General features: G+C 37.2%; 1 protein-coding gene across 1 annotated transcript in view; it reads right to left on the bottom strand.

Annotated features, from left to right (window-relative positions):
* The window catches only part of GTF2F2 (general transcription factor IIF subunit 2), a 147446-nt gene that overhangs the window by 51684 nt on the left and 81935 nt on the right, over positions 1 to 13827 (bottom strand). Inside the window, exon 5 of the mRNA XM_072783018.1 lies at positions 6655 to 6736. Coding sequence (XP_072639119.1) covers positions 6655 to 6736 — 82 coding nt within the window. The remainder of the gene's footprint in view (positions 1 to 6654; positions 6737 to 13827) is intronic.

The raw sequence follows: 13827 nt of genomic DNA, 5'->3' as shown, positions 1-13827 counted from the left end.
TTAAAGAGTACAACATGAATTATAAGTTGGTGAATGTATAATTTATCTTTGATTATTAAAAAAAACCTCAAAGGGGCACCTGGTTGGTTTAGTTGGTGGATCATATAACTCTTGATATTGGGGTCATGAGTTCAAGCCCCACTTTGGACAAAGAGATGAATTTTTTTAAAAAAGCCTTGAGATGCTTAAAGTTACAGTTAGTAAAACATAAATTAAATAATTAAAGAAAAATTTTAGAGGGGGTGAGGGGTAGAGGAAGAGGGAGAGAATCTCAAGCAGACTACCTACAGAGCACAGAGCCCAATGTGCAGGGCTTGTTCCCAAGACCCCTGAGATCATGACCTAAGCTGAAATAAAGAGTCAGATGCTTAACTGACTCTTCATGTCATCCAGGTATCCCATGAATTTTAATTGGTATATCAAATGGGAGTTGATATTGCATATATTTATATTTACCAATTCAAAATAAATTTCTTCCTAATAAAATATAATTTAATTTAGATCCATCCAAATTTATGTCCAATAAAGAAAATTAATAGGAGCAAGTGGAATTTTTTTTTCCCTTTTTGTGTTTTAGGTTTTCTTGGTGGCTAAATGGATCCTTGCAGGAATTTATATTATGTGAGAGGTTGTACCAAGGAAAATTATGGCATAGGATTAATTTTTTTTCTAGGCCTGAATTTTATTGACTAAAGGGTTCACATATTCCTTGGGTTTATTGCAATACTTATTTCCACTTTTATCTAAATGAATGACAGAACATTACAAACAAGCAGAATCTTACTTATATTTAATAAAGCTGTTATAATTCTCATAACATGTGGCTACTTTATCAGGTAAAATTTAATAGACAGCTATCATAAGGATTTATTACTAAAATTAAATTCCCACTAACGTAGCTCTGAACATTCTTAAAGAGTATTATATATAAATATAAATTACGTTTTGTAAATATATCCATTTATGTTGCTAAAAGTGTAGTTCAGCTGCTATTTGCAAATATAATACAGTAAAAACTCACCGGTTAAAGAAAAAAACCTCATTGATTTAAGGAAAGGTCTTCTTTGATTTAAAAAAAAAAAAAAAAAAAAAAAAAAAGGCTTTCTCTTCCAGTCCTCTGTAAACAGAAAACTATTTAATTCTAATTTTTATTTTGAAAAACATTTGTTGATGAAATGTTTCTGTGTTTGTTTTATCATCACTTTCCCCCTCTCAAAGGAAGATATGTATGTATTTATGTATGCATGTGTCTGTGTGTGTGAACATATGCATGTGTATATGAATTAAAAAATCAAGTCCAGCTTTCAAGAGCAGCTCTGAGTAAAAAAAAAAATTAAATTAAAGAAGCTGAATGTTGTTGACTCCTATGTTTCTGTCCCAAGTTTTGCCATTCCTTTCTATTTTAACCCAACAAATATTTCTGAGTGTTTATTACTTGTAATGCACTATGCTCAGTGCTCAGACTACAAACAGGAAGGGAGCAAGAGAGAATGGGAAAGAAAAAGAAAAAGCAAACCCCACCACCCCTGTTCTTATGAAGTTCATAATCTTGTAAAAGATGTAACCATGTACACTTAAACATTAGAAAACACAGACCACTATGTGTACCATTAAATAGAATAAGTAAGTACGTGGGAATGTAGAGAGCAGGATAGCCGATCCTAAGTGGAGTTGGGTGAGAAGGATATGAGGAGGTTTCACTGAGTAAGTGACCTCTGGATTGGTCTGTAAAGTCCAGAAGGATCCCAGCAGAAGGAAGATGAGGCATTCTAGATAGAGGATGCAGCATGCAACAAAGGCACAAAACTTAAAAGTGCCCAGCACACCCCGGATAACAGCGTGTAGTGTGACGGAACTAGCTGATGTCTGTCAGCAGGATAACAGCTAAAAATAAAGCCAGAAAGTGAGACAAGAGCCAGATTATCCAAAACCTCGAATGTCATTAAGGACCAGGCAGTCAGGAGGCTCTGAAAACCTCGGTGCGCATGTGTGAAATATCCAAGTGCTGCATACATACCTGAAGTGCTGAACTGCCAATTCTGTTCGCAAACGCTCCTGCTTTGATGTCACCTCCAGCTGGAAATCTGCCTTTCCCTTTGATCCACAGCACCACCATATTCCTATTCCTCCTACCATACGGTCAGTAAATAGATGTCTTGGGTAATCCTGTGGGTATGTATTTATGTTCCTTCATGTTTAAAAACTGTAAACTTTCTGGAGCAAGAACAGTATCTAGTGATTTTTTATAAATTAAGCCTTACCTCAGTGATCACATTAGGCATCTGAAAATGTTAAATAACAATAAAGTACAGGTGGACTCTCCAATGGCACATGTTTGAACTGCACAGGTCCCTCTGTACGTGACTTTTTAATTTTTACAGTACTGTAAATGTATTTTCTCTGCCTTATGAAAAGGTCAACACCTCAACCCCCTTGTTGTTCAAGTGTCAACTGTAAAGGAGATACAACTTATAGCTTTTGTTATTTTATAATTGTGATTAATGTACTCATCAGTACTCTTCTTGCAGATTAAGTACTTTCTGCTTTTTTCAGTTTTAATGTAAGCTGCCAACCAGGATTTACATTAAAATTAACATGGGAACTCTAAGGCCTCTCAACCCCTCTCCATCAGTGTTACCCATCAGTCTGAGGATTCGTAACAGAAGTGCACTCAGGCCACAACACAAGAACCACCACCATCAGTCTGGTCCTAGAGAAATCCCCTATCCCACAACCATTTAAAGTAAGAGATGGGTTCATTAAGTTCCATCGACTACCTCCAAATATCCTCAGAACCTAGTCTTTCATTTCCTTCTGACTAGAACTACTGTGTTTAGCCATTTAGACATTTTGTACCTGGGTTATTATGACAGCCTCTAGCTTCCCTCCCTGCTTTCAGTCTTACATTATGGCCAGAATGAACTCTACAAACACAAATCCCTTTGTTTTCCATACAGCTTAGAATTTTTCAGTACCTCCCTAATGGTCAAAGCACAAATTTCAAATTTCTTATCAAGGCATTATAAGACTTTTTAACAGATAATTTAGCAAGAATATAAAGGTCTTTAATATTTTAAGCCATCTCTCCTGCCATTTACTCACACAACAAATACTAACCACTTACTACATCTACATGTCATGAACTATTCTTTTTTTTTTTTTTAAAGATTTATTTGATAGAGAGAGCACTCACATGAGTGGGGGTGGGGGTGGGAAGGGCAGAGTTGAGAGGGAGAAGCAGACTCCCCACTGAGCAGGGAGCCAGACTCGGAGTTCATCCCAGGACCCTGAGATCATGACGAGAGCCAAAGGTAGATGCTTAACCGACTGAGACACCTGAGGTGCCCATCACAAACTATTCTAAGCATTTGGGTGTGTGTGTGTGTGTGTGTGTTTAAGTGAACAAAACAGATGATTGTGTGCATGTGCATGCACACACAGACATACCACCAAAGAACCAACTATGGATGTTTAAAAACTACATTAGGGCAAAGTTGGCAATAAATGTAAGTAAATTATATAGTATATTAGGAGGGATATGTCTATAAGAAAATACAAATATAGAAAGAAGTAAGTTGGCCAGGGTAGGCCTATTGGAAAAGTAGAATCTGAGGCAAAGGAGTGAAGAGGCAAGGAGTGAACCATGCAGTTATCTGCAGAAAGGATGTTTCACCTGGAAAAGAAAATCTGGTGTAAAGGCCCTAATATGGAAGTGTCTAGAGTGCTCATGACTGTTAGATCAGGGTGGTTAAAGCAGAGTAAGTGAAGGGGAGCAAGAGGAGCAGAGGTAAGGATGGGGAGAAGTGGGAAGGAGTAGGAGAGTGATCATGTAGATTCCTGCAGAGAACTCTAAGGACTCAAATTTTACTGTGAGTAATACAGGAAGCATTGCAAGTGACCTGTGAACAGAGGAATGGCATGACTTGACAGATTTTAGAAGAACTGCTCTGGCTACTGTGCTGCCAGTAGACTACAGTGGAGCACGGACAGAAGCAGGAATGCTGCTAGGAGGCTACTGCAGTGATTGAGGTGAGACGGAAGGGCAGATCATATGGGTGGTGCGAAATGGTCTGACTGTAGATGTGTAATATTTTGAAGATACAGTCAATATGAGTTTTCTGACATACTGGATGTAGGGTGTGAGAGAGGACTCAAGAATGTAACCAGGATTTTTGGACTGAGAAAACAGGAGAACAGAGTTTGTACTAACTCAGATGAGAAAGACCACTGGTAGAGCAAGTTTGAGGGGAAAGTCTGGGAGAATAGTTTTTCATGTATCTAAAATGCTTATTGGACATTCAACCAAGGTATTTAGATATATAAGTTTGGAGCTCAAAACAGAGTTCTAGGCTGGAGCTTCTGTTTGTTCTACCTCAAACAAATGCTGCATTCCAGGCTTGCAGAGCTACACAGAGGTCCCCAATATCTTCCTCAAGCCTTTATGCATGCATATGAAACTCACAGAATTATCATCTCCTCAATCACCCTGTTTCCTGAAGTCACTTAAGTAACTGAAATATGTAATGACGGTATACTCAAAAGGCTAAACAATTTTTGTATCTTCTGTGAGAAAGTAGCCATTTCATTAACACAACAGGCAACCAGAAATCTTTAGAAACCTTTAGAGAAAATTAGGACCACAAAAAATTAAAAAAAAAAAAAAAAAGATCTTGGCAAGCAGCTCAGCAACCAGATTTTGTATTTTCCAATTTAAGTAGTTATTTGAAAAAGTAAGTCTTCAAAAACACGCCTTGTATGATTGATTTTATAGGCTAAACACAAAGAGAGAAACCCCTCCTGCCCGTGTTCCAAAGTTATTTTCAGTTATAAAAAATTTTCATTTTGATTGTCATCCTTTTATTTGCCCTGGGGAGGCATTTAAATGAGAAGAATTATTGGACAAGAAAACAGTCTCTTTGTTTTGCTCCTGGGAGACACACTCTAATCTAATTGAGAAAGGGGGGAAATTAAAAAGATGATGCGACATCAGAGAGGATACAGCTCAAGCAGTCACTTTTTTTTTCTTTTTAAAAAAGATGTTTATTTATTTGAAAGAGAGTACGAGCATGGGGGTAGAGGGAGAGGGAGAGGGAGAGAGAATCTTTAGGCAGACTCCATGCTGACTGGGGAGCCTGACTCAGGGCTCAATCCCATGACCCTGGGGCCATGACCTGAGCCCAAATCAAGAGCTGCATGCCCAGGCACCCCTCAAGCAGCCACTTTTATCTGTGAGAACACTGATATCCAGAGAGGCTACTGAGACCATCTGAAGAATGTGTTCCCCATCATGAGCTCTGTCTAGCTATAATCCCCTAAAATATAAGTTCCACGAAGGCAGAGTGTTTTGTCTGTTTTGTCTGCTACTCTTTCACACAGTAAATGCTGACTGAATGAACAAATTTATAATTCTAAAGTACATGGGGTTGAAATACATTCAATATAAAGTATAAAACAAGGGGAGCCTGGCTGGCTTAGTCAATAGAGCATGAGACTCTTGATCTTAGGGCTATGAATTTAAGCCCCATAGGTGGTATAGAGTTACTTAAAATAAAAAAAAAAATCAAAACACATTCTTTGGGGTTTAAAAAAAAAACCCAGCTCTTTGAAACTCATAAAATTTGGAGTATCAAGAATTTAAGATCATCATCTTCAAATATTAATTACAAAAGGTTAACCATGTACAACAGTCGGGAGAGGGAGGACCTTATGAGAAATCTCAAAGTAGAAAGTTTAGACAAAGTTCTCTGTAAATCAAGAGAAAAGGATGATATTCTAGCAACTAGCTTTATACTGTATAGTATTTTAGAAATGTTCATTATGGGAAAATTACAGCCTTTAAAAATAAAATAGTACAAATATCTTATTACATGTCTTTAGAGAATCAAGATCTATAAAGAGGACTAGAAAAAGAAGTATTAGAAGTTTGATTCCAGGTTATATTAAGAGAACAGCTTAAACATCCCAAATAAACTGCCCAGGTTCTCAAAGTTCCCTTGCCAAAGAAACTCTTACTTGGGTTTGTAGTTTGTTTGTTTTTAATTGAAGTATAACTGACATATTCGTTTCATGTATACAACATAATGACTTGAAACATACATACACTGCAAAATGATCACCACAATAAGTCTGGTTAATCTGTCACCACATTTACAATTTTCTTATTCTTATTGTGATGAGAACTTTTGAGAGCTTTTTTAAGATTTATTCATGAGATTTAAGATTTATTCATAAGATTTATTCATGAGATTTAAGATTTATTCATGAGAGACACACAGAGAGAGAGGCAGAGAGAAACAGGCTTCATGCAGGAAGCCTGATGTGGGACTCGATCCCGGGACTCCAGGATCATGCCCTGGGCCGAAGGCAGGCGCCAAACTGCTGAGCCCCCCAGGGATCCCGAGAGCTATTCTCTAAACGACTTTCAAATACATAAAACAATAATGTTAACTAGAGTCACCTACTGTACACTATATCCCCAAGACTTATTTATTTTATAGCTAGAAGTTTGTTCTTATTTTTAAAACCAAACAGCCTTTGAAGAAAAAACTTTCAACATAACTACTGTTTTCAGGCAGTTAATAAGCAATCTAATATATGTATTTCAAGCTCCCAAAGGAAATATCAGGTATTATTTTAAAGTTAAAAAACACCAACCTCTTTAATCGCATGTAGTTTTCACTGGCAGCAGGTCGGCATTCAGCTCTTTGTACCACAATTCCTTCCAATGAAAGTTTATCTTGAATGGAAAGAAAAAAATAATTGACAAATGTATTCAGAGATAACACTGATCATTTTCAAAATTTTACTTTGACATACTAACCACGGTAATAATGATTAGAATTAAACGTAGTAATAAAAATCAATAATAGTAAAAAAACAAAAGGAATACTTGTAAGTTTACAGTAGCATCATTAGTCAGAATAGAAAAAAAGCTTACTCCTGGCTAGTAAAAACTGAACTTGTCAGGCTTTGTTTACTGGGCTGTTGCAGCCCCTTGCCATTAACAACGTTTAGATACTTAACTCTTTCTTTTTCTTTTTTTTTTTTTTTTTTTAATTTATGATAGTCACAGAGAGAGAAAGAGAGAGAGGCAGAGACATAGGCAGAGAGAGAAGCAGGCTCCATGCACCGGGAGCCCGATGTGGGATTCGATCCCGGGTCTCCAGGATCGCGCCCTGGGCCAAAGGCAGGCGCCAAACCGCTGCGCCACCCAGGGATCCCTACTTAACTCTTTCTAAAGAGGGTGGCTAATGGAGCATAAAATCAAATTAAAGAAATTTGAAGGGTGTGGACGCTGTATCATCTTTGGTAGAGAAGTAACTTCTGAAAACCCAGCTAGTCTAAACCGCTAAAATCAAAGATAATATATACATGTATGAGTGGGTATATGCAGATATATGTAAGCAAATAAAATTCTAGAATATACTGTGACTAAAATAGCTAGCCTAGAAAATACTGTACACTGGGCAGGTCATTGTCTAGGCTATACTTTGTACCAGCTTTGCTTGCCAGTTGCTCTGACTTCTATTTTCTAGCAGATTTATTAACCTGAGTGTGTCCAAATTAGAGCTTTAACTGCTATGGATACTTGTCCAAACAGAAGGGCAATTTTTCCTACCATTAGTAAGAAATGTTATGGTGACCGTGACACAAAATTCAAGAGAAACCATAAAGGTGCATTTACTACATGACTATTAGGCACCAAACACTGTGGTAAAGTCACTTTACAGACCTTATTTTGATAGTACATATAGGACTATCCCATGATGGCACCAGCTCTCCTACAGTCTGGAACTGTAGAATTATGATTAGGAAGCTATGGTTCAGGGATGCCTGGGTGGCTCAGCGGTTTAGCGCCTGCCTTTAGCCCAGAGGTGTGATCCTGGAGTCTCGGGATTGAGTCCGGCATCAGGCTCCCTGCATGGAGCCTGCTTCTCCCTCTGCCTATGTCTTTGTCTCTCTCTGTGTGTCTCTCAATGAATAAATAAAAACTTAAAAAAAAAAAAAAAAGGATGCTATGGTTCAGTCTTAATTCCATGAGAATTCACCCAGGCTTTGAAGAGATTCAGGAAAATCCCTTGGCTCATCAGCAATGTATTTATGATTCATCTCTTTAGGGTAAATGACTTCATGCATTCCCTTAACATTAACTAAGTGCCTACTACATAAACGGCACCATCTATCTAAGCATTTGGAATCAAAGATGAGTAAGACATGGCAGCACTCTTTTTAAGAAGCATACAGTTTGCAAGGGGGGAATAAGCGGGCCAAAATGTAGAGTGCAGATAGTATCATGCCCACATGATTTACGTTAGAAAATCTTCCTTATGGTGACTTTTCTTGATTTTTGTCTTCAAACTCCAGGAGACTCCTTATTGTAGCCTCTAACTGTGAATGCATGTGAAATCCAATAGTTTAGGAATCCCTCAACGCAACACATGCAACCAATCTCAAGTACAGGCTATTGGATGTCTGGAAAAAAGAATGATGAGAAGCATGCCTATCTTATACCAAAATGCAAAAAGAAATAAAGCCATAATTATTTTATATTAGATTTAAAGGCCTAAAAATAATCTTAATTGATTTAGTAAGATTGGGATTAAAATTTGAATTTCTCAAATCTTATATTTGAGTTTGCCTTTTCACTGAAGCTGAAAGTTCTATCTAGAAAAGTTACTGTCATAACAATAGCAAGATTTGGGAAATTTCTACGTATAAAGTATCTTAAATGCATAAGAAAGTCCTCTAAAATCCTCATAAATTAATCCTTTTTAAAAAACAAAATAAACTTAGACTACCATACCATCCCTGAAAATAACTTACTTATGTATCCATGTGTTTTTTAATGTTGAATACTAAAAGAGCTATCTGTTAATAACATCTGTAAATGTTTCCCCACTTATATAAAGCAGTATCTACTTCAGGCAGAAAGGCTTAATTTAATTTTTAGTTAAAGGATTCTGCTATCAATGTTCTCCATAGAATACCTGAAAGAGTAAGAAGTATCCAAAGCATCTGCCCATATCAACTTGGCCACTACCCTCATCACTATTCTTCAATCAAGGTCACTCTTACAAAGCAGTAAAATTCACTTCTCCAAACCATAATTTTCTGTCCATCATATCCCCTTTCCAAACATAAAATAGCTTTCCGATGCTTCTCAAGTGAAAGAAAAGTCTTAATCACCAGCAATGAATTTTCCCACTGATTGGCTGCTCTTAAATAACACATCTCTGTTAGCTCATTCCCGTTCTCCTTCTAAATAAATTTTAAAAAGCCAATTTACTTATGATAAAGTCTACTAAGCAAGACTTAAAACCTTCACACACTTTTTAGAGCCTCATAGGAAAATGTTTTCATGTTCTTTCCACTAACCATGCTTCTTTTCTTCTTCAAAAGTTGCCTAAGATTTCAGGGGGAAAATATTAAATACTGTATTATATTTTAAAGGCATTTGGGAAAGAAAATAAAGGCATTTGAAAGCACCCACTTGCACAGCACTGCTGTTTATTACAGATCATATTAATTAATACGGGAACCCTTACTTAAAACCAGTTTGTTGGTCCAGTTTAAAAGATCATAAATACTTGAAACACATCAGGAATAACAAAGATAAACAGAACATAGTTCCTGTCCTTAAGGAGTACAGAGTCTTGTGTGGCCATTCAAATAATTCTGTGACATATATCCTTAAAAACTATTGAGGCCCCCCAAAGAGCTTTTATGTGGGTTTTTATCTATTCCTATTTATCATATTAGATACTAATACTAAGAAACATTTAGAAAAACAGAACTGAAAAGGGCAGAAAGGCTTGGTATTATTATGAATACTGGTTTTGATTTTCACAGACCCCTGGAAAAGGTCTCAGGAATCCCTCTACCCAAAAGTTTTCAGATCACATTTTGAGAGCTGCTGGTCTAGTAGGAAGCTATGATAGATATATAAATCATTATAATACACCAGAATCACTTTTAATAGGCCTCCACTTACCCCACTTAGAGATTACCAATGCTTTTAAACACAGTGACAGATGTCCACAGCTTGCCCATAGTGGGTAGTTAGGTTCATCTCTAGTACTCCCACACACTTCTGCTCTAACTATATTAGAACTTGTTTATGCTAGTTTTACTGTTAGTAATTATGCAATTTGATTATATATTATATAATACCATCAATTATGAGTATGGGGGAAGGAGATGTTTCTATGAAAATCAGGTTTAATACTTTGGCAAGACAATATAAAAGTAAATTGCTTTAAAAAACTACTGTCAAAGTAGGTACTGGAGAGCTAACAGGAGACTAGAAGAGAAACATCAAAGTTTAAAAGGATTCTGCATTCATGTTGTTTCAGTGTTTAAATCCTTGCTCCTGGGCAGCCTGGGTGGCTCAGCAGTTTAGCACCGCCTTGAGCCCAGGGCGTGATCCTGGGGACCCTGCACGGAGCCTGCTTCTTCCTCTGCCTGTGTCTCTGCCTCTCTCTTTCTCTCTCTCTGTGTCTCTCATGAATAAAAATAAAGTCTTTAAAAAAAAAAAAAATCCTTGCTCCTTTCTAAGAAGCCATAATTGTAAGTCTATATTATGGGTTGAATTTTCCCAAGAAAGAGAAAGCAGACGCTCTGTCAGCATATTATACTGAAACCAAAGGCCTTATCCTACATGCATACTGGTAGCTAAGTGTACATTTTAACTCTTAAGGTAAAATGTTTAAGGCAGTAGGAATGCATGTTAAATCATTTTCTGATTCTCTACTTTTGAATTTACCTGACAGACTACTGATCCTTCTCTATGGGCTGTGGGACTCTACTGCACAAAGACGAAGTTTTTAAGGGTTATAGGTGACACACACAGAGTACTGAGATTAACACACACACACACATACATGCCCCCACACACAAAGAGGTAATGTTTAGCTAAGGACCAAGAGAAGCTATGATAAAGCAATGTTTGTGCTGGATCTGAAAAATAGAATTCAGACAGGGAGGAGCGGCAGAAGGACACTGAGGGTGATGAGAACAGAGCGAACAATAGCTTTGGTCTCCTCCCTCTCTCTCTCCATGTACATGTCCCCCTTTCTATGATACTCACACTAAGGGACCAGTACCAGAACTGGATTCTGGGAAATATTCTAGAATCTTTTCTAAATCTTCTCTCTCCACCACCTTTTTTGCTAGGTCCATTTTCTTACTGGTTTGTGTTACTTGTAACCAAAAGACTCAATGCGTATGAACACACATCATTGGCAATAGAATTTTTATCTATAGCCTATTACTTGCAGAAAAAAACTGAGAAAAAATTTAAAGGGGAAGTATACAAAACATATACCATAAAAAATCTGAGATCTAGTTCCAATTCTCTTTCACTTAAAAAACTGACCTCCTAAAAAAAAACAAACAAACAAAAAAACAAAAAACAAAAAAAAAAAAACTGACCTCCTCTTCCAACTGGAGATGTTTTTATTATTTCATTAAGTGTTTATTTTGTTTGTACTTATACTTTCTAAAAGATTTAGATATAATTAGATTTTCTTTGAGGAGAAATTAGAAACTGTTTCTTGGAACAACAACAACAACATAGTGTCCAGAAACTTCTGCTCTAAGCTAGACCTTCTTGCTCTTTATCTCAACTGAGATAAACTATGCTGAAGAACTCAAGAAAAATGACTGACAGGCACTTTTTTACACGTGATAAGGGCAAGCCTTGTTGAAACAAATTACAGTAATAAGCAGGCAGGGAGGGAGTTATTAGCACTGGCATGTAATTAATGATGGCAGGTATGTTAGGAAGATGTTAGGCATCAGGAAGTTACAGGCATTCTTTTCCAAGGCCACTCTGGATCCAGTTCAATGTGGAGGACTTTAAGAGCACTTCTGGCTCCAGTTAACACACAGATAAGTGGGCTACGACCAAGACTTTGGACTATTCCTTATGACTTTTGAAGCTACTCTCTTGATTCTATTTATATCACACCTGTTATCTATCATCTGGAAAAGGACTGAAGAAAAAACACTTCTAAAGAGCAGGTGAATCTAAGAGGTAAGCCATTTTTAATATTTCTACTAGTTTCCAATCTTTTCATTTAAAATCTTTTCACGGAAATTTTTTGCCTGTGATTCACAGGGTAAGGCCTATCAATATATACTTAATATATATATACTTAACAAACCAGTTAGGCAAACTTGCAATCTCTACATTATTAAGAGGGCGATCCTTATTCTATTCAAATTTGTGAATCGATGTTCTAATATCTACAAAAAAAATTAGGAATTTAAGATCATGTCTAGTTTCAGTAAATCTACAGAGTTAAGAATTGATTATTCACCTCAAAAGTAACAAATGAGGGATCCCTGGGTGGCACAGCGGTTTGGCGCCTGCCTTTGGCCCAGGACGCGATCCTGGAGACCCAGGATCGAATCCCACATCGGGCTCCTGGTGCATGGAGCCTGCTTCTCCCTCTGCCTGTGTCTCTGCCTCTCTCTCTCTCTGTGACTATCATAAATAAATAAAAATTAAAAAAAAAAAAAGTAACAAATGAGCAATCATATAAATATTCCCCAAAGTTACCTATTTATATAATGTTTTCATAAAATATTCAAATTACAAATATGCCTAATACACGAAATTCCCAATTCTAACCAAATCCTGAAGCCGTATTTTAAGGACTAGACTTAAGATTTAGAAAACATCTCAACTTCCTCACTTATAGTTCTACTCTTCAACTATGGACTGGAAGAAAGAAGCCTGTATGTACCTTCCTATACAAGGGACACTGTATTGCTGATCAAAAAAGTATCTGTCCATGACAAGAATGGCTGCCCAGGAGTAGGAAGAAAAGTTTTTGGCTAAAGTACAAAATCAAAGATGGAAGCCTTGGGGGACACATGGGTGGCTCAATTGATAAAACATCTGACTCTTGATTTCGGCTCAGGTTATGATCTCAGGGTCATGAGATCAAGCCATGTCGGGCTTGGTGCTCAGCGGGGAGTCTGCTTATGATTCTCTTCCTCTCCCTTCACCCTCCCCCATGCTTACTCACTCACATTCTCTAATAATAAATAAATAAATCTTAAAAAAAAAAAAGAAAGAAAAGATGGAGGCCTTAAAGGCTCAAAGGAATGTGAACTGTTCTATCAGTCTACAGAAGCCATAACAGACTTTTTTTAAAGATTTTATTTATTTATTCATGAAAGACACACAGAAGAGAGAGAGAGAGAATGAGAGAGAGAGGCAGAGACACAGGCAGAGAGAGAAGCAGGCTCCATGTAGGGAACCTGACGTGGGACTTGATCCTGGGTCTCCAGGATCACACCCTGGGCTGAAGGCAGCGCTAAACTACTACTGAGCCACCCAGGCTGTTCCGTAACAGACTTTTTTTTTTTTTTTTCTTCCCGTAACAGACTTCTGATCAAAGAAATAACTTACTGAATGAGCTTCTTAAGAACAAATATTTTTCTGTTTTAATGTTTATAAAGCAAGTCCACAAGTTATTTATTGCTCCTCCTCTACTTCAGATTATGGTCTCCTTTATGATCATCATATAATTAGCCAACATAAAAACCTCTTTTAAAAAAATTATTTTTTTATTTATTCATGAGAGACAGAGAGAGAGAGAGAGAGAGAGAGAGAGGCAGAGACATAGGTAGAGGGAGAAGGCTCTCTGCAGGAAGCCTGATGTGGGACTCGATCCCGGAACTCCAGGATCATGCCCTGAGCCAAAGGCAGACACAACCGCTGAGCCACACAGGCATCCCTAAAAACCTCTTGAATACATGACATTTTGTATAAACAGACATAATCTCTAATCTCAAAGTTGCTTTCAAGAATAAGAG

Source organism: Canis lupus, chromosome 17, assembly GCF_048164855.1.
Source record: "Canis lupus baileyi chromosome 17, mCanLup2.hap1, whole genome shotgun sequence".
NCBI classification, from domain to species: Eukaryota; Metazoa; Chordata; class Mammalia; order Carnivora; family Canidae; genus Canis; species Canis lupus.
This window is presented reverse-complemented; position numbering and strand designations above follow the sequence as displayed.